The sequence below is a fragment of the Staurois parvus genome, unplaced genomic scaffold (genome assembly GCF_062004578.1).
Source record: "Staurois parvus isolate SC_StPar_1 unplaced genomic scaffold, SC_StPar_1.0 ptg000243l, whole genome shotgun sequence".
Lineage (NCBI taxonomy): Eukaryota > Metazoa > Chordata > Amphibia > Anura > Ranidae > Staurois > Staurois parvus.
Genome location: NW_028318039.1, coordinates 5,219,098 through 5,238,901, shown reverse-complemented (window position 1 = coordinate 5,238,901; position 19,804 = coordinate 5,219,098). Strand labels below are relative to the sequence as shown.

The following is a 19,804-nucleotide window of genomic DNA, read 5'->3' as shown; positions in this document are numbered from 1 at the left end:
TTGCCTTTTTTGCTTTATATTTTTATTTAGGGAAGTATGACTATTTCTTTCCCCCTAGTCAGGTTTAAATGTTTCTAGAGACGGGGAGGAAGGTCTGTGGGCCTTAACACCATTTGTGCACATTTATGTGTGAGCAGTGAAACGGCAATGATCCAGCTCACAGGGAGTACAAAAACTGGAAGTTCAAACCTTGGGTTATGGATGAGTTAAGAGGATGTTTGAGTGTGATGTGAGAGGCTCCTGCCCTAGCAGTGTCCATGGTGGGTCTCTCTTCCTTCTCTGCCTGATCCCAGCCTATAGGGGCTCATTTGCATCTATGATTAGGGCTAGACAGCATAATCTGTTGCACAAATGACAGATGAAAGTGACAGCTGTGGTCTGGAGCTCTGTATAAGGCAATGATAGGTAGACAGGAGTCTTTTCATATAAATCCACACATCCATCGGTTACTTGTGGTTAGAGACTGATGATCGTGAACATGTTAATATAAGGTCTTGTTTGACTGAATTGCGTTAGTGTTGCTTGTCATTTGGGACATTTTTACTCTGCATATATAATAAAGACATCAGCGTTTTTACCTTTACCTTGTTGACGACCTTTTGTGATTGAGATTTACATCATACAGTTAGGTTGTAAGTAAAAAACACATGAGAACAGTCCCATGTATCCAGTGTGGTTAGACCAGGGGTCAGCAGCCCGTAGATCGCAGTCTGGGCTTGCCATCCCAGAGCATCAAACCAAGTGCAATGCTGAGGGACTACTTGTAAAGTTCTAGCTGTAGTAGGGAACAGCAGGAGTTGGTGGGTGGTTGTAGCACCTGCCAAGCATGACCCATTCCAAGTGAATGAGGCTGCTCTGCAAGTGCCCTGCAACCTTGAACAGTACAGCAAACAAGGGGTTAAAGTAGGCAGCGTTGTGTTGCTTTCTCACCACCTGCTAACCCATTGGACCCCTGCAGAAGCGTTGCAGAGTGGCCCCATTTACTTGAATGATTTGGCAGGTGGTAGCACCCACCAAAAGCAAATGGGAGGTTAATTCCTGCTGCAGCATGTGTATACGTAGGGCTGCTGCCTTAGAAACTCAAGGTGTGTAGGGACTGGGGACGGTAAAACCATGACTCATCTGCAGAGTTTTACCACCCCCAACTTTATGTGTAAATAAGCCTTAAGGGTGCCAATGCTGAATGCAACTAAAGGCTCATTCAGAAGTGCAGCAGACACTAGTGCTCCTCTGAAAAGTGATTCAAGTGTGTTTGACAGGTAATGAGGAGGCAATAAATTGGTTTAAACGCATGATTGCTGTGCAGTGCATGTGATTGCACGGTAGTATGGCAATAAGGTTTAAATCGGGTGTAAGGAGGCGACACTGTGCCCGGTGATCTTTGACATCTCCCATGTTGTTCAGGTAGATCTCCACCTCTTTAACCACTTCAAGTCTGGACACTTTTACCCCCTTCCTGTCCAGGCCAATTTTCATCTTTCAGTGCTGTCACACTTTGAATGACAATTGCACGGTCATGCAACACTATATCCATATGAATTTTTTAGCATTTTTTTTTTAGACAGATACACATTTTATTTTGGTGATATTTTATTCACTACTAGGATTTTTATTTAATTTTTTTTGCTATATAAATGAAAGTCCAAAAATTTTGAAAAAATAAAATTTTGCAAATAAATAATCTTTCTTCATAAATTTTGGCCAAAATGTATTTAGTTATCTTTTTAGTAAAAAAAAACAAAAAAACAAATTAGTTTATAACCAAAAATTATATTTTTCCAAACTTTTTTTTTTTACATTTTTATATTTTTTTTTATATGATTTGTTTTTGTTTTTTGTTTTTACATACTATCACCCTAGCAGTACAGTGTCACCGTCATAGCCACACTGTACTACTTGTGGGAGGCGATGAAGATTTTTTTTTTTTATACACTGATTGCTTTTACACTCATAAAGGCTGTAAAAGCAATCATTTCTCTTTCTGTCTGGCTGCATTCTTGCAGCCATTGAGAAATGCTGTGAGAGCTGTGATTGGTCACAGCTTGTCACATGGTACAAGGCTGTTGTGACTAGCCTTGTACCATGTGATCTCTGTGATCAATCACAGATTTCACACGTAGTAAGCAATGATGTCAGAAGTGACATCTTGCTTACTACTATTCATGTGATCACTGATTGGCCAAACAGTGATCACATGATCGGGACCTCACACAGAGGTCCCGTACAGTGATCGGTGTTCACTGTCCTCCGGACACAGCGGGCACTGGATCGCGGTGCCGCGCACTCCCAGGGAGCATGCACAAACTAAAATGGTGGGCGCCGTTTATGAACGGCAACCCACTCCTGCACTGCTCCCGTCCGGTTGTCTATATACATGGGCCGAATGGGAAGTGGTTAAGGTTGCCAACCCCTGGGTTAGACCACCCAGTGTACATAAAAAAACACCACCACAGTTCATGTGCCGCAAGTAAAGGTACATTTTCCAAAGAAACAGAAATATATCACTCATTTGCCCAATATCTCTATGAACTTTTTTTGAAAGATTTGCAGAATAGGAAGATGTGACCTGTGTGCTGGTAATTGTGTAAAAAATATTAACAAACAAAAGTGTTTAAATATTAAAGCGGCGTTCCAGTCATTTTTGTGTTTATTAAAAGTCAGCAGCTGCAAAAACTGTAGCTGCTGACTTTTAATAAACACACTCACCTGTCCCAGGGTCCAGCAATGTGCTCACCTGTGCCGTCCCTTTACTCCTTCTTCTTTCCCTGGCTCTGACATTTCAATTGTGGGCACCAGGCTGTGACAACTTGCGGCTTTACAGCCGGATGCCCACTGTACATGCACGAGTCGCACTACACATCCTGATTGGTCCGGCAGTTTTCTGGAACCTGTGAAGTGTCCCAGAAGACTGCAGGAGGAAGGAGGGGGGCCAAACTTCTGTCTCACTTTGCCACGGCGAACAGAGTCAGAAATGGGAGTGGCTACCTGTCAAAACTAGGTATCCGCTCCCCCTCCTCCCCCCAAAAAGTGCCAAAGATAGCAGTAGAGGGGGGGGGGGAGGTAAACAAGCGGAGCTTCTACTTTAATACAATAGTTAACAAGATGGGCGCAAACAAAAAAAAACAGCATGAAAATAATAGTTGAAGTGAGAGAATAAGGAATTAATTAGGGATGATTAGAGTTAATAAAGGGGTTAAACATTTTATTAAAAAAAAAAACTTTTTACATCTCAGGTTGCTTTAACTGAAATCATCTGCAGATGTACAGTAAGTTCATCCCTTTGATCTGCTGATGAATGAACAGAATGATACAAAAGTAACAATATGTAACTTTGTATTGTTGTATGATCATGGTCTGGAGCAATGTTGTTAATAATCACTGATTCAGACTGCCTTTTTGACAGCTAGAGCTGCTGACCCAGTAATGGCAGCTATGATTAATCACATCCAACAATTAAGGTATACCGGGGGTCTCCAACCATTCTAAACACAGGGCTAGCTGATTATCCTTCAGACTTTACAGGGGCTGGACTGTGACCAGCAGGAGTGGAAATTTTCAGTGAGAGTAAACATCGCCACATTTAGTATTAGGGGGAAGAAAGATGCCCCATCATTGGTGTCAGTGGGAGGAATAGAGCCCCATCGTTAGTATGGGTGGGGAGGAATAGTGCCCCATTGTTGGCATCAGTGTGAGAAATGGTGCCCCATTGATATCAGTTGGCAGAACAGGGTCTCCTATCAGTGGGAGGAATATGCCCCAAGGGCCGGATAAAGGCAAGCAATTGGCCACATCTGGCCCCCAGGCTTCACTTTGGAGACCACTGTGGTACACTTTGGGGGGAGGTCCAAAAGCAGATACTGGATGTGCTACACACATCCTCTGAACAATGATGAAGGTTTTTGGGAGTGTATAGCATGCCCAAAGTCTGTAACTAGTTAAAGACTAAAGATTTTCCCCATTTTCTCCCACACCTGTTAATGCTGCCAGTGTCAGTATACGGAAATCTCTTCCTATTTTGAATGCATGTGCCACTTGCCCCCACCTGGTATTGACAAGAGCAGAAACATTTGGTTTTGGAAAACTATCCTGCTAGTGAGAAAACAAAACAATAAAGATGTCTGAGCATATTTGACCATCCTATAAAATTGGCCATACATGCCTTGAATCAGTCAAAGTTCAAGCCATAGGCCCCCTTGCTGCTGATACCACCAGGCTCAACAAACAGATTCAGAAAACAAAGAATTTGGGTGGAATAAATTTGGTTGAACAGTAACTGTAGCCAATCAGGGGCAGTCACTGCTTGGGTATTCATATTGCTATGGGTGCTGGCTGTTTAAATACAATAGCCAGCAGCAGAAGATTTTTCTATCCATCTTTACATGTATGGCCTGCTTAAAGTGTAGCTCCACCCAAAAGGGAAATCTACACTTGTCTGCACCATCCACTGCCACATTTGGCAATTTTTGGGTTGGGAGGAGCGGGTAACTGGTTTTGACAGGTGCCTGCTCCCACTTCTCGCTCAGTTCGCCACACTCCCCAACAACCCCTCACCCCCACGTCTTCTGGAACACTTCACAGGTCCCAGTAGACTATGGAACCAAACACAACAAGGCTTCACTTCCGGTTTCCCTTTCTTGCCATGCTGGCGTCGTGAACTCGGATGCTGATGAAGAACAAGCCCAGGTGAGGATGGCGCTGGACCCCTGGACAGGTAAGTTAACAGCTACAGTATTTGTAGCTGCTGATTTTTTTTATTTTTTGGAGAGAAACCTGGAGCTCCTCTTTAAGTATACAGTGGGGATCGAAAGTTTGGGCACCCCAGCTAAAAATTTGTATTAATGTGCATGAAGAAGCCAAGGAAAGATGGAAAAATCTCCAAAAGGCATCAAATTACAGATTAGACATTCTTATAATATGTCAACAAAAGTTAGATTTTATTTCCATCATTTACACTTTCAAAATAACAGAAAACCAAAAAATGGCGTCTGCAAAAGTTTGGGCACCCTGCAGAATTTATAGCATGCACTGCCCCCTTTGCAAAGCTGAGACCTGCCAGTGTCATGGATTGTTCTCATTCATCGTCTGGGAAGACCAGGTGATGTCAATCTCAAAGGTTTTAAATGCCCAGACTCATCTGAGCTTGCCCCAATAATCAGCACCATGGGTTCTTCTAAGCAGTTGTCTAGAAAACTGAAACTGAAAATAGTTGACGCTCACAAAGCTGGAGAAGGCTATAAGAAGATAGCAAAGCATTTTCAGATGTCAATATCCTCTGTTCGGAATGTAATTAAGAAATGGCAGTCATCAGGAACAGTGGAAGTTAAAGCAAGATCTGGAAGACCAAGAAAAATATCAGACAGAACAGCGCGCAGGATTGTGAGAAAAACAATTCAAAACCCACGTTTGACTGCACGATCCCTCCAGAAAGATCTGGCAGACACTGGAGTTGTGGTACACTATTCCACTATAAAGAGATACTTGTACAAATATGGTCTTCATGGAGGAGTCATCAGAAGAAAACCTCTTCTACGTCCTCACCACAAAAATCTTCGTTTGAACTTTGCAAATGAACATATAGACAAGCCTGATGCATTTTGGAAACAAGTTCTGTGGACTGATGAGGTTAAAATTGAACTTTTTGGCCGGAATGAGCAAAGGTACGTTTGGAGAAGAAGGGGCACAGAATTTAATGAAAAGAACCTCTGTCCAACTGTTAAGCATGGGGTTGGATCAATCATGCTTTGGGGTTCTGTTGCAGCCAGTGGCACAGGGAACATCTCACGAGTAGAAGGAAAAATGGATTCGATAAAATGTCAGCAAATTTTGGATGGTAACTTGATGCCATCTGTGAAAAAGCTGAAGTTAAAGAGGGGATGGCTTCTACAAATGGATAATGATCCTAAACACACCTCGAAATCCATAAGGGATTACATCAAGAGGCATAAACTGAAGGTTTTGCCATGGCCTTCACAATCTCCTGACCTCAACATAATTGAAAATCTATGGATAGACCTTTAAAGAGCAGTGCGTGACAGACAGCCCAGAAATCTCAAAGAACTGGAAGACTTTTGTAAGGAAGAATGGGCAAAGATACCTCAAACAAGAATTGAAAGACTCTTGGCTGGCTACAAAAAGCGTTTACAAGCTGTGATACTTGCCAAAGGGGGCAGTACAAGATATTAACTCTGCAGGGTGCCCAAACTTTTGCAGACGCCATTTTTTTGTTTTCTGTTATTTTGAAAGTGTAAATGATGGAAATAAAATCTAACTTTTGTTGACATATTATAAGAATGTCTAATCTGTCATTTGATGCCTTTTGGAGATTTTTCCATCTTTCCTTGGCTTCTTTATGCACATTAATACAAATTTTTAGCTGGGGTGCCCAAACTTTCGATCCCCACTGTAGCCTTTCATTGTATAATAGTTGGTGGATTTCTTTAGATTGGATAAGATTTTTTCACAAATGTTTTTCAATATTTTGGTGTACATTTATGCAGTTCTCTTTAGGCTTCATGCACACAGGGTGTTTGCCCATCTCTCTTAGATGCTTTTCCACCAGGCAGCAGAGTTGTGGCGGTAATAACACTTGGTGCTTGTAAATGCACTTAAGTGTGGCAAATGTTTTGGCATTAATTTCATTGGCCAGAATAATAATTTATGCTGGTCATTGAAATGAATTAACTCTCAAGAGCTTGATGTGCCTAGGATTTAAACACATTTATACGTGTCACGCATCTGCATGCTTGATGTTTCTGGATGCCCTGGCAGTGTTTTTGTTTTTCTGCATCTAAATGCTTATGTGTGCATAGACACAAACAATAAGGGTTGATTTACTAAAACTAGATAATGCAAAATCTGGTGTAGCGCTGCATAGAAACCAATCAGCTTCCAGTTTTTTGTTTTTTTTTTGTTTTTTTTTGGCATAGCTTAATTGAACAAGCTGAATTTAGGAGCTGATTGGCAACCATGCACAGCTGCACCAGATTTTTCACTCTCCAGTTTTAGTAAATCAACCCTATAGGCTAACATGCAGGGGTATCTAGAGGCAGAAAAAAAAAAACCCAGACACTGTTTACAGCAGTGTTACAAACATCCAGTGTGCAGGAGTCCTTAAAGTATGTATATATGATTTGAGCACACTCTTCAACAGAATTTGGCATGGTTTCAAGTGAAAGTGCATCAGCTTGGGAATATTTAATTTCACTGATCAGGTTTCATTCTGTGGGATGTCCGTTTTGTTCGCAGATGTAGGCTTGTCACAATGGAACAATGACATCTTGGTGGCAACATTTCTGCTCCTCTACCTAGCATCATGGTAGGACTGGGGCCCAGTGGTATAATGACAGCAGTTTCAATATAAAACCTATTGGTAGCTAGAATACACAAATAGTATTAGTCTGAAGTACTGATGATCAGTGTGCCCTGATGATCAGTGTAGCCCCAGCAGTGCCACCTGTCAATGTCCATCAGTGCCACGTGCCAGTGTCCATCAGTGCCACATATCAATGCCACATATCAGTGCCCATCTGAGCTGCCTTTCAGTGTCACCCATCAGTGCCAGTCAGTGCCGCCTGTCAGTGCTGCTTATCAGTGCCATATATCAGTGCTGCCTTTCAGTGCCCATCAGTGATGCCTGTCATTGCCCATCAGTGCCACCTATCAGTGTCCATCAGTGCAGCCTATCAGTGCCCATCACTGCAGCCTCATTAGAGCACATCAGTGAAGGAGAAAAATCACTTATTTACAAAATTTTATAACAAAAACTAAGAAAAAACTTTTTTTTTTTCAAAATTTTATGTGGTTTTTGGTTTGTTTAAGAAAAAATAAAAAACCCAGAGTTGAATAAATACCATCAAAATAAATCTCTATCTGTCACAAAAAAATGATAAAGATTTCATATGGGTACAGTGTTGCATGACCGCGCAATTGTCATTCAAAATGCAACAGCGCTGAAAGCAGGAAATTGGCCTGGGCAGGTAGGGGGTATAAGTGCCCTGTAGGCTTGTGGTTAAACAGATCAACCATGTGTTTTGTTCTTGGAAGGTGAGTGGAAGTTGGAGGGAACATGACATATGTATCAAACATATCACTTATTTTAGTAGAGAATTTGCATCACTGTACGCATCCATCTTTATAAAATCATTGCAGAGAAAACCTAACTTTTTTCATGATTTTTTTTTTTTATCCATGTATAACCATGTGTGTCATCTTTTTGTCTGATAAGAGAATTAATTCTAGTTCACTGTTCAGTACATTTAGTCAGTTATATGCCACCATTACTAATTTTGCATTGTTCAGATACTGTCTCAACCTAAATTTCATATTCGTTTATCCCAATGCTTCCTTTAATCTGCAAAGCATAGTAGAAGCTGCCAAATATTTACCTGTCACATAGAGTGGTCAACCTCCACATATGACCATCCTCTGATTCTTCACTTCTTTAGCTCTCTCTAAGAATTGGTTCCTTGTGTGTGAAGCTGGCAATACACAGAGTAAAGTTAGGCTGGTTCCTGATGAACCAACCAATCTTCTAGCTGTGGATGGCCCTTTTGGCACCCTTCCTCCCAACAGCCTTCTAACTGAAGATGAGCATCCAGTCAGAAGCAGTCACTATTTGGGTATTCTGACAGATGCAGGAGCTGGAGCTGTCTACGTACAGTAGCTGGCAAAGGAGATTCCTCCATCCACACTGTACTGTGTGAATGGGGGAATTGATAGATTTGTTTTCATTCATACAATTGGTGCTTTCCCTTTATACAGAACCCACCCTTGCCTCTGCACCCTTACCTCTTCAGTGCATAGACAGACGTAGTCATTCCTAGATGAAGTCCTCTCCAGGTGACTAGACTTTTCGGAAAGAGTGCTCAGCAATGGCAATCTTCATATATTGTTCATGTAATTTAAATATTGAGAATTGTACTACCCACCTACACACTACAAAATGGGTTTATCCATTAAATTCTAAGTCAGTAAGTCACTAGTCAGTAAGGCTTGATTTAAATCCTAGTTTTCTACATAAAGACTAATTCTTGCTGGTATAACTTTAATATGCAAGTAGATGAAGATTTTTAGAATAACAACTTTTCATATTAGTTTTTTTATCCCCAGTTTAATAGATTAATCATTCATATGTGGACAACTTTTCTGTTGTACTTAGGAAGGAGAAAAATAATCATTACCTTAATAATAACAATTTAAATAGATTTATTCAACTGAAACAATAACATTACAGCATATGTTATTTGCTTAAACAAACATCCATGTTTGTTAACTAACTTGGCTAAACAAAATATATATATTTTAAGAAACTTAGACTGTCAGCCCCTTCCTCCTCACACTTAGGTTCACTTTCTTCTTGTGCAGATCTATTCCACTCCAAACAATCAGACAAATATTGTTTCTATTCTATTCACTGAACGTCTTGAAACTTAGCACTGAAGGGGTTGATTCTGTATTCATAGGTTTGTAGAAGTTAGGATGAAGGTCTTTTTCTTAACTCTGTTCATGTTATAACATTTTTGCTGTGAAGAAGAGGCATGTGATCTCCGCTGAGTCAAATTCAGTTTTGATAACTGCAAAAGTAAACCAAGCATCTGTGATTATATTTTGTAGGCAGAGAAACTGCCCAATAATCTTACAAAAACCTCTGGAAGAGCATGACATTGTGAATGGATTAATGGAATTTTTTTACCAAAAAAATTAAACATATACAGCCTTATTCTACATAAATAAAAAACGAATCTTTATTTCATGATGGAATAACGTTTGGATGGTAATATATTTTCCTCAAAAAGCATTTTATTAAAAAAAAATCCAATTTTAATTAAAAAAAATCTGATTTAAATAAAAAAATCTGATTTTTTTTTAATTTTTTAAAAAAAATCATTGATTTTTATCCACCCTGTACTAAACCCACAACCAAAATCAGTTGTATATGCAGTAAAGCATGCTTAATTTACTCACTATGGAACCTAAGGGGTTAATCCTCTGCATTGTGTGAAAATGTTGTTTGATCCTGGCTTCTCTCATCCTCCCCTTCTTCCAGTGCACCCTTCTTATCCCCATATCGTGTGGAGAGACACTGCACATGCTCAGTTTGGTGTGTATTGCTAGAGAGGTTGGTTTTGTTTTGTTTTGTTTTGTTTTTTTCTTGGAAGAGTGTATGTGATCAGCACAGGGCCAATCAGCACTGTCCAGAGAGAGTTAGGGGTTCTGCATCTCCTAGAGCAAAAAGAGTACTCCTACAAGCTTTAACCAGTGCACGGCTGGACACTGATAGTCACAAGACTGCTCTAACTGCTTTTAAAAAAAGGTATTTAGCAGTTTATATTTATGGAAATAGTTGCATTTCCATGTTCTGTGTACTGTGGGAGACCAGATATAGTGAATGCAGGGTCCTGGGTTTAGTAACAATTTACCTGCTAGTTTAGGGGTGAATGTTTGCACTTTAACCTTACCCTCAGCATCAACACATCATTGTCTTGGTGACATCAGGATGGGGGAGAAGATGCTTCAGGGACCGGGTTAGCATTGTGGAAGAACAGAGGATTGGTCGTCTAGACCTAAACAAGCAATCAACCATTGCAGTATGGGTACACCTCCACTGCAAGGGATTATTTGTGAGCTTCTTGGAGTTGGGTTTTACCAGAATTTCTAACTCTTCCATGCTCAAAATGTAAAAAAAATCTGTAATTTTGGCTGGAGTTGGGTTTTAATCCTCAGTTCTGACGTATACCAGCCCACAAGTGGTTTGTGTAGCACATTTAGGAAAATGGTACATTCATTTATAAGGTCTTCAAGCCAATAAAGGAGGTAATTCTAGGGAGCTGAGAAGCAGGTTTCCATAAATGTTAATACAAGACTGTCACCTGTAATTATTTGAATGAACTGGTAATATTTTATATTTTTTCTGGCTGTACTATTAGCCATCTATATACTGTATAGACTTTATAAGGCTTTTTTCCTCTTGTTTACAGGTACGGCAGCCTGTTGTTTGCAGCAACCATCATGTTTTCTGTTCAAGTTGTATTGACTTGTGGCTGAAGAACAATAACCAATGTCCAGCTTGCAGAGTCCCTATTACACCTGATAATCCCTGCAAAGATATCATAGGTATTGCGAATGGCTTTTTAGCTCTTTAAATGTCACTCAGGATGGCTGCAATTTAAGATGAAATAAGACCAAACCCTGTAGACTCTGACTTTTTTTTTTAATGGAATGTAGAGTTGTTTTGTACATGTACAAAATACATTTCTGGTTTTTTTTCTTTTTCTTTTAGACACCTGAATATGGAATCTGAAATATAATTTTTCTTTTTTTGGCAGTGGATTTAGCTCTTAGCTTCTGTACACATCTTTAACCACTTGCGCTCCGGAAGGTTCTACCCCCTTCATGACCAGCCCACTTTTTGCTTTTTAGCACTGCTCTGTTTTAACTGGCAATTGTGCAGTCATGCAATGCTGTACGCTAATGAAATTTTACATTATTTTTTTCCACACAAATAGAGCTTTCTTTGGTGTCATTTGATCACCACTGTCTTTTTTTTATATTTTTTTTAGATTTATAAAAAAAGACCAAAAATGCTTTTGGGGGAAAAAACCCAGAATTTTTTACTATCTGCTATAAAACATATCCAATAAAAAAAAATTAATTTCTTCATACATTTAGGCCAAAATGTATTTTGTTACGTCTTAGGTAAAAAAAAAAAAACAATAAGTGTATATTGATTTATTTTTATTTTTTATTTTTTTTTATACTAGTAATGGCAGTGATCAGAAACTTATAGTAGGATCGTGATAGTGTGGCGGGCAGTCTGACAATAACTGACACTGAGTAAGAAGTAGACTGATGCTGACATTACCAGTGACACTAATACAGTGATCAGTACTAATACTATATGCTATCGCTGTCCTAATGAAATGGACTGTGAAGGGCTTAACATCTAGGACAATCAAGGGGTTAAATGTGTGCCTAACTATGTGTGATGTGTACTGCTTTTACTAAATGACCTCTAAGTTTCTCATCCCTTTGCAGGAATGAGAAACTGACAGATTGTTCCCTCTGTACAGAGCCCTATGTGTTTGTCAATACAAGTATCTGAGCTGTGATTGGACACAGCTGATCAGCAGGTCTCTGCTATTAATCATTGGCTGAAACCTGCTGTCAAAATCCCGATGTATCCCAATCACCATGGGAGTCAGGGAGGTGGGGGGATGTTGGCAGGGTGCATGCACAGAGCACAGCATGGTCAGTTCCCTAGCTGCGCTGGAAACTCAGTTTGCCCTCCAATGATTTTTATAATGTTTTTTTTCTCAAAACGTCTTCCAGGACAGCCCCCTTGAGACGTAGAGCTCCTCCCTCTGGGACAGGACACACGTAAACACAGTACTTTAAACTGCGGACCTCCAGGCCTCCCTCTTCAGTTTTTAGTGTTTCCTCCGGAAGGATAGGTACACGTTCAAAGGAACCTGTATTGGAGTTCTAATCTCAAGGGTGGTGCTGGTGGCTCCCGTTTTTTGGTACAGTACCTCCTCTTGCCCGGCGTGATCCTTCCATGACTTCAGAGGAGTGAGGCTGCTCTCATGGTGTCCTTCCATTCCTCAGAGGAGGAGGACCACCGACGATGCTGGTGCTACCCGAGCCCTGTATAGCAGGATGGAGCTTCGGGCTTTCTCGCCCCATCTCCCCTGGGGAGATTGGTTCGTGCTGTGGAAGCAGAGAGATGGGCAGGCAGCTGCAACTTCTTGGGGCGGAGCAACTGCGTTTCAAACAGCAGAAGTTCCGGTTGCGGTGACGTCATCGCAGGGAGATTCCTGGTTCCAGTCTGCATTGGCAGCGCAGGCATCAGGCTCGTGCGGTGTGAAAAATGCAGCAGAGGCTGTGGATACCACACCACAAGGGACATGATGGAAGGCACTGGCCCCTCTCAGCAAGCGGACCCCGGTTCCTTAGGCACTGGCTTCCCTCAGGTAGGCTTGGGATCTTGGAATTCCCTCTTGGTAATTCCTGGGGTTGGATTTCTTTTCCCCAGTCTGTGAATTGCACGTGACAGTGGGGCACACATTCGTTGATCTCCCCCAGCACAGTGTTGTTTGGATGAGGAGCCTGGGGCTGATTATCTTCTGTATTGTGTCTTTTGCTTGTTGTAGGTTAAAACCCAGGACAAAACACAGTCAGGCCCCTAAGAAGAAGTGTGCAGTTTGTGCGGCAAAATTGGGTTCAGCTTGGGAAAAGCCCTTATACCACAATTGCGTGGATAGCCTAATTAAGGATGAGTCATTTACAGCCTGCCATAGGGTTCTCGCCTCCATTAAGGATGACTTGACAGCTACGTTTCAGTCTTTTAGATCCCTGCTGGATAAAATGCAGACACCGCTGGGGCCTTGGACGCAGTCAGCTGGTACGGCAGTATCGGGAAGGGAGGAGGACCTGGAAGAAGATCCTAGGTCCCTTGCTTCCTTACAGGCAGGTTTGGACTCAGAGGAGGACGACGGTGAAGCTTGCTCCTCCCGAGGTTCCAGGTACAAATTGGCCCTTTGATGATGTAGATGACCTCCTTAAGACTATCTATGAAACCTTAGCGATCGAGGAGGAGGATGTATATCTGTCTAAGCATGACCTCATGTATCAGGGTCTACGTGCAAAAAAGACTAGGGACTTTCCAGTCCATAGTTCCCTGGTTGATACCATTAAGCTGGAATGGGAAAACCCTGAAAGGAAGCCCCTTTTTTTCAGGTAATCTTAAAAACAGATTTCCTTTTGAGGACGAGGGATCCCAGCCATGGAGCAAATTTCCAAAGTTGGACTCCCCCCTATCTAATGTTTCTAAGAGGACGGACTTAGCATTTTAAGATATGGGGGCCCTAAAGAATCCTATGGATAAAGGGGGAGAAATCTTACTCCGCACGGCCTGGAATTCCACCTCTATTAGCTTTAAGCTGGCTTTATTGCACAGCTGTGCCACCAGCAAATTCTAAAATCCTTTCCTTTGCTGTTTAAAGCAGTAGGTTTCCTTGCAGATGCCTCGGCTGAATCAGTTAAGCTAGCCGCGAGGACTTGGGCCTTGGTGAAATCAGACAGAAGGGTGGTTAAAGACCTAGGCTGGGGATTCCACATCCAAACTGCGCCTTTTGTGCATTGCCCTTTACGGGCGATAACCTTTTCGGTCCAGGTCTCGAGGAGGCTCTAGAGCGTACGGCTGATAAAAAGAGGGCATTTCCAGAGAGTAAGAAAAGATCTTACTCCAGGAGGGTTTTTTACCAAAAAAAGCAGGTCCAACAAATTAAGGATGTTCAGACCAAGAAACATTGGACAGGGCACAAAAACAAGGGTAAGGGTGGGATCTTATTCAATCCTCTTCAGGGCCCTGCCAAGTCTCTGACTTGAGCGTCCCAGTGGGAGGAAGACTGGGGAGCTTTCTCCCTCAGTGGGCTTAAATCTTCTTGAACCTGTACATTCTGGACTTGATAGAGGGTACAGGCTAGAGTTCAACTACAGTCCCCCTGCCAGGTATCTGGTAACCAACCTTCCCAGGGATCAGGAAAAGCACAGGCTCTGTGTGGCGTAATTGGAGACCTGGTAGATCAGCAGGTCCTTCCTCGAGTTCCCCGGAACGAGTAGGGGGAAGGGGTGTTATTCCCAGGGTTTTAGTGAGAAAGCCCTCGGGCAAGTCTCACTTATTTTAAACCTGTGTCCACTCAATCAGTCTTTAAGATACAAACACTTCAGGATGGAATCAATCTTCTTTGTAAGGAACATCCTTTACCCAGGTTTTTTCATGGCTAGTTTCATAGGATAGATCAGGTGCTGGCAGGGTTGCAGAGCAATTTGTCCACAACAATAAGGGAAGTCATGAGGGCAGTGGGTCTCATAACATCATGTTTCCCAGCTGTACCCTGGGCAAGATTCCACCAGCGGGCACTGCAGGCCTTTCTTCTGAGGGTTTGGAACGGGGACAGATCTGCTTTGGATCTCACAATCCGGCTGAACCCCTTTGGTGGTGGAGGAAGCAATACAATCTAACCAAGGGTCTGGAGTGGAACACACCTTATCCGGTTATCATTACGACCAGTGCCAGCAGCTTTGGTTGGGGAGCCCATCTAGGCGACAGAGCGGCCCAGGGGTCATGGTACGTGGAGGAAGCTCTCAGAGATCCTCGAATCAAAGGGAGCTTCTAACAATCCAACGAGCGTCAGATGCCTTTCAGGCAGATCTAACAGACTGTCACCTGCAGATATGTTCAGACAATATGGCTACGGCGGCATACATCAACAAGCAGGGGGGTACACAAAGCCCTCCTCTTCAAACAATCGCAGACAGCATTCTAACTTGGGCTGAGCAAAACTTGCTTTTGATATCTGCCATCCATCTGAAAGGAGCACAGAATTCCCTAGTGGACTTCCTAAGTCGGCATCCAGTCAAACACGACAAATGGTCTCTCAACCAGGAAGTGTTTGCGACCACCACTCTGAGGTGGGGCATTCCGGAGGCCGATCTCTTTGCTTCCTAGGAAAACCGGAAGGTCAGCTGGTTCTTCTCCTTAAATCCGCAAGATCAGGCTTTGGGTGTGGATGCATTTGCATGTGCGTGGGAGTTCAGTCTCTGTTATGCGTTTCCTTCAGTGAGGCTGATCCCAGCAGTCCTGCAGAAGTTTTTGCTAGAAAGGACAAACCTCATTCTGGTGGCCTCATTCTGGCCCAAAGAGGCCATGGTTTTCTCTGCTGTGGAGCCTGGCCTCGGTTCCCACGCCCCCCCTTCCAGAGAGGGAAGATCTGGTCTCTCAGGGTCCAGTGATGCACCCTCAAGTAAGAACCCTGAGGTTGGCAGCATGGCTACTGAAAAACAACTCCTGAAATTTCAGGGGTTTTCTGACAGAGTAATTAGGACTTTGGCAAACTGCCGTAAACCAGTTACCAGAACTATTTATACTAAGGTCTGGAAAAGATTCAACTCCGGGTTGTTGGATAGAGGTCGTAGCCCTCTGGATATCCCATTGGTGTTGGATTTTTTCCAGGACCTTTCAGTTAACACTTTAAAGGTGCAGGCCTCGGCCCTTAGTGTTTTCCTTCAGGTCCCCCTCCAGCAAGATCCCTTTGTACCAGATTTTTTCAGGGCTCTTTCTATGGCCAGGCCGGCAGCGGTCAGGTCCTGTCCAGCTTGGGATCTATCTTTGGTTCTAAAAGATTTGGTCCTTTCTCCCTTTGAACCTTTGGAGAAATCTTATATAAAGTTTTTAACCCTAAAAACTGTATTTTTGGTAGCAATCACAAATCGGTCCATAGGGTGAGTGAATTGCACGCACTTTCCATTATGGAGTCCTTTTTGGCACGTTTTCAAGGATAGAATTGTGCTCAAAACAGATCCTCGGTTTCCTCCCAAGTTTTCCTCCTCCTTTCATAGGTCTCAAGATTTAATTTTGCCGACCTTCTGTTCTGCTCCCGCAAACAAGGAAGAGGAAAGATTGAGTTTATTGGATGTGAGAAGGGGCCTTTTGGGCTTAGTAGATCCAGAGAGTTCAGAAATTCGGACTCTCTTTTTGTTCTTTTTGCAGGAGCGTGGAAGGGTTCCAAGGCTTCCAAATACACCATAGCTAGATGGAGTAGGATGGCTATTGCAGAATCGTGCAATTTATTAGAGATTCCACCCCTGTTTGTTAATGCACACTCAACCCGATCCTTGACAGCATCCTGGGCAGAGAGAGTCAGTGCCTCGAAGAACAGATCTGTAAGGCGGCCACCTGGTCCAGCTTTTCTACCTTTTTGTGAAACATTTTCAACTGGATCTGCTTTCTATCAAAGATCAGGCATTTGGGTGCAAAGTCCTCCAGGTAGTAGCCCCTCCCTAATGGGTAGGTTCTTGATTATCATCTCAAGGGGGCTGTCCTGGAAGACGTTTTGAGAAAACCAGAGTTAGACTTACCAGTAACTCATTTTCTATAAGTCGTCAAGGACAGCCGGGATTTCCCACCCTAAGATTGAAAGGTAATGTATGTTTATGCATATATGGTTATTTCTTTTAGTGTCTTCCTGTGGTTCTTGGGTGAAACTGATGAGGGAGGCCTGGAGGTCCGCCTTTTAAAGTACTCTGCTTACATGTTTCCTGTCCCTGAGGGAGGAGCTCTACGTCTCAAGGGGGCTGTCCTGAAAGAGTTATAGAAAAGGAGTTACTGGTAAGTCTAACTCTGGTTTTTATATTTTACACAAATGTTTTGCCTTTCATTTCTATTTTAAACTGAATGGGTTGATTTACAAGGTGAGGGTTAACCTATATACTATATATAGCATGTGCAACTCACATACAGTTCAGTAACGCTCTAAAGCTGAACTCTAGGCAGAAGTTAAAAACACGGCAGGGACTGATGTGAATGTACAATATATGTGTAAAGCGCTGCATAAATTGATGGTGCTATATACAGTACGTACCTACAATAAATAAACATGCAAGCAGTATAGGAACCTATATTTGAACTGGTATCTGTCTCTTGTTGTACAAAGACCCAAACAGGTCGTTCTGACAAATAACATGCTGAAAGGAACAGAGGCCATAGTGATAGAGACCATCGCTGTGTTGCATCTCCTTTTACCTTCCTCCAGTCACAGGTTGGAGGGTAGGTCAATGATGATCAGGGCTCAGAAGGAGTGAGCTGAATAATGCTGACCATCATACTGAGAACATCCTAGCAGAGAAAGAAAAGTAGTTCAAGGTAAATCTCTAGATTGAATGTGAATACTGTATCTTTTATTTCATATCCAAAATAGAAGTGTGTCCATACGTAGTTTTCTCTTGGTTCCCCTGCAAAGTCCCACAAAAACCTGTCAAGCCTGCCAGTGAAGTCCACTTAATGCTGCTTCCTGTGAAGGTATGGCAACGATGCTGCAGCTGCAGTTCACTCCTCATGTAAGCTGTGCCTGTATCCACTACACTGGGATGAGGAGATGCTGGGGCTGTTATCAGCATTTTCACTACAGACTCTCATGCCTGTAAATTATCAATCAGCACCTGGCCATAGCTTCCCCTTCCTATATTTTTCTGGATTGGCAGCGCTGCCTCTGAATCCCTCCCACACAAATGAAAGAGAGGATTTGGCTCAGTCAGGGAAGGTAGATTGTGTTTTTGTTCACTTTTATGAGGCTTGTGTATCACATAACAGAATTTTGGATTTATTTGGACTGTCATGCAGGAGCCTTTAGATTTACATGAAAAAAAGTCTGTTTACAGGCTCCTTAGGTGCAATGTGCATAAGCCTTTAGAAGTAGATAACTCCTCTTTATTGGGTGAGGTTTCAGTCAGAATAAGCCACAAAGTTATCAGGGTTTGCTGTACTCTTTCTTTAGCTAACCTATCGTGCTCTGGGAATGCTTTACCATACAATGGTTCCAAATTCATTATAGGTTGCCTTTTTAGTTTTAGTTTTTTTTTTAGATCTAGCTCTTTGCATTTATAGATGTTTTCTTTTGTAGGTGGGACAACTGAAAATGAAAATGTTCTCAGTCATTCAGTGCGAAAACACCTCCGAAAAACTAGACTTGAGGTTCTTCAAAAAGAGTATGAGGTAACCTAATTTGCCTATATTTTTGAGTACATATGCTGTAGCTAAAGTCATGACCAAAAATATTGACCTGCATTTCTGTCAGATAATGCACCACTTCACCCAGAACATTGTTGCAATTACAAATGGAAAAGGAACCCTTCCAATCTGGGAGACCTGGAGCAGTTGGTGAAAGAAGAGTGGTCCAAAATTCCAGTAGAGAGGTGTAAGAAACTCCTTGGTTACTGGAAGCGATTGATTTCAGGGGGGGTGCTACCAAGTATTAAATTGAGGGTGCCAATAGTTTTGTCCAGTCCATTTTGGGGGTTTTGTGTAGAATGTGCCAGATTTGTTTTTTTTTTTGTTTCTCCACTTTTTTGTGTTGTACCAATACAAACAAAACAAATAAACATGAGAGTGCCTAAACATTTGTAATTGCAACAATTTTCTGGACGAAGTCATGCATTATCTGACAGAAATGCAGAGGTGACAATATTTATGGCAATGACTGTATGTACTGTTTTCAGGATTCCGCATGTAATTGTTGGAGGAAATTTTATGTTACTGTTCCAGTCACTTTGGGAAACATTTTTTAACCGTAAATCCGACATTTTCAAACATTCATTTTAAGTGAATCTTTCAGATACATGTGTTTTAATTGCTTCACCACCAGTAAATGTTTATAATCACTGCTTTTATAAATATGCTCCTTTTCTGTTCTCCTGGAACTAATACGAGGAAAGTCCTTTTTTTAAAGTGATAATAAACCCTTTCATAAGCCCACTGAAGGGACTAGCCTCTGGCAATACACCGTAAATAATTTAAATCCTCCTACTAAGCTGTTCCTGTTTATCTGCAGCCTTCTCTCCTTCACTTCTTTCCAAAATACACAGTTGAGATCAGGATTTCTCAACCAGGGTTCCTTGCGCAATGATCAATTCTTGCCTCTCTGATAAGTTCCCACTGACACCATGGATCTTTTTGGCAATCTGTAATTCTTCCCAATGGCCAGAATTGTAAGGAGCATTCTTACCTCTGACCATAAAACTAATGTATCATGTGTTGTTCCTACAATACTTTTTTAGCAGGGGTTCCCTGAGACTGGAAAGTTATTTCAAGGGTTCCTCTCTGTTAGAGGCTGATTTAGATGATATTTCTCAGCTTGCAGGAGAAAAGAGGCTGTCATTCACCTGCTATGTGCTGTGGGGGGGGGGGGGGGAAGGGGTGTCTCCAAGGATTGCCTGGTGTCTGGAGAAATTGTCAGAAGTGATTCATGCA

General features: G+C 42.1%; 1 protein-coding gene across 1 annotated transcript in view; it reads left to right on the top strand.

The window, feature by feature from the left end:
* Positions 1 to 19,804, top strand: part of OBI1 (ORC ubiquitin ligase 1) — a 46,392-nt gene that overhangs the window by 7,881 nt on the left and 18,707 nt on the right. Inside the window, exons 2-3 of the mRNA XM_089680460.1 lie at positions 10,977 to 11,112; positions 18,459 to 18,550. Coding sequence (XP_089536586.1) covers positions 10,977 to 11,112; positions 18,459 to 18,550 — 228 coding nt within the window. The remainder of the gene's footprint in view (positions 1 to 10,976; positions 11,113 to 18,458; positions 18,551 to 19,804) is intronic.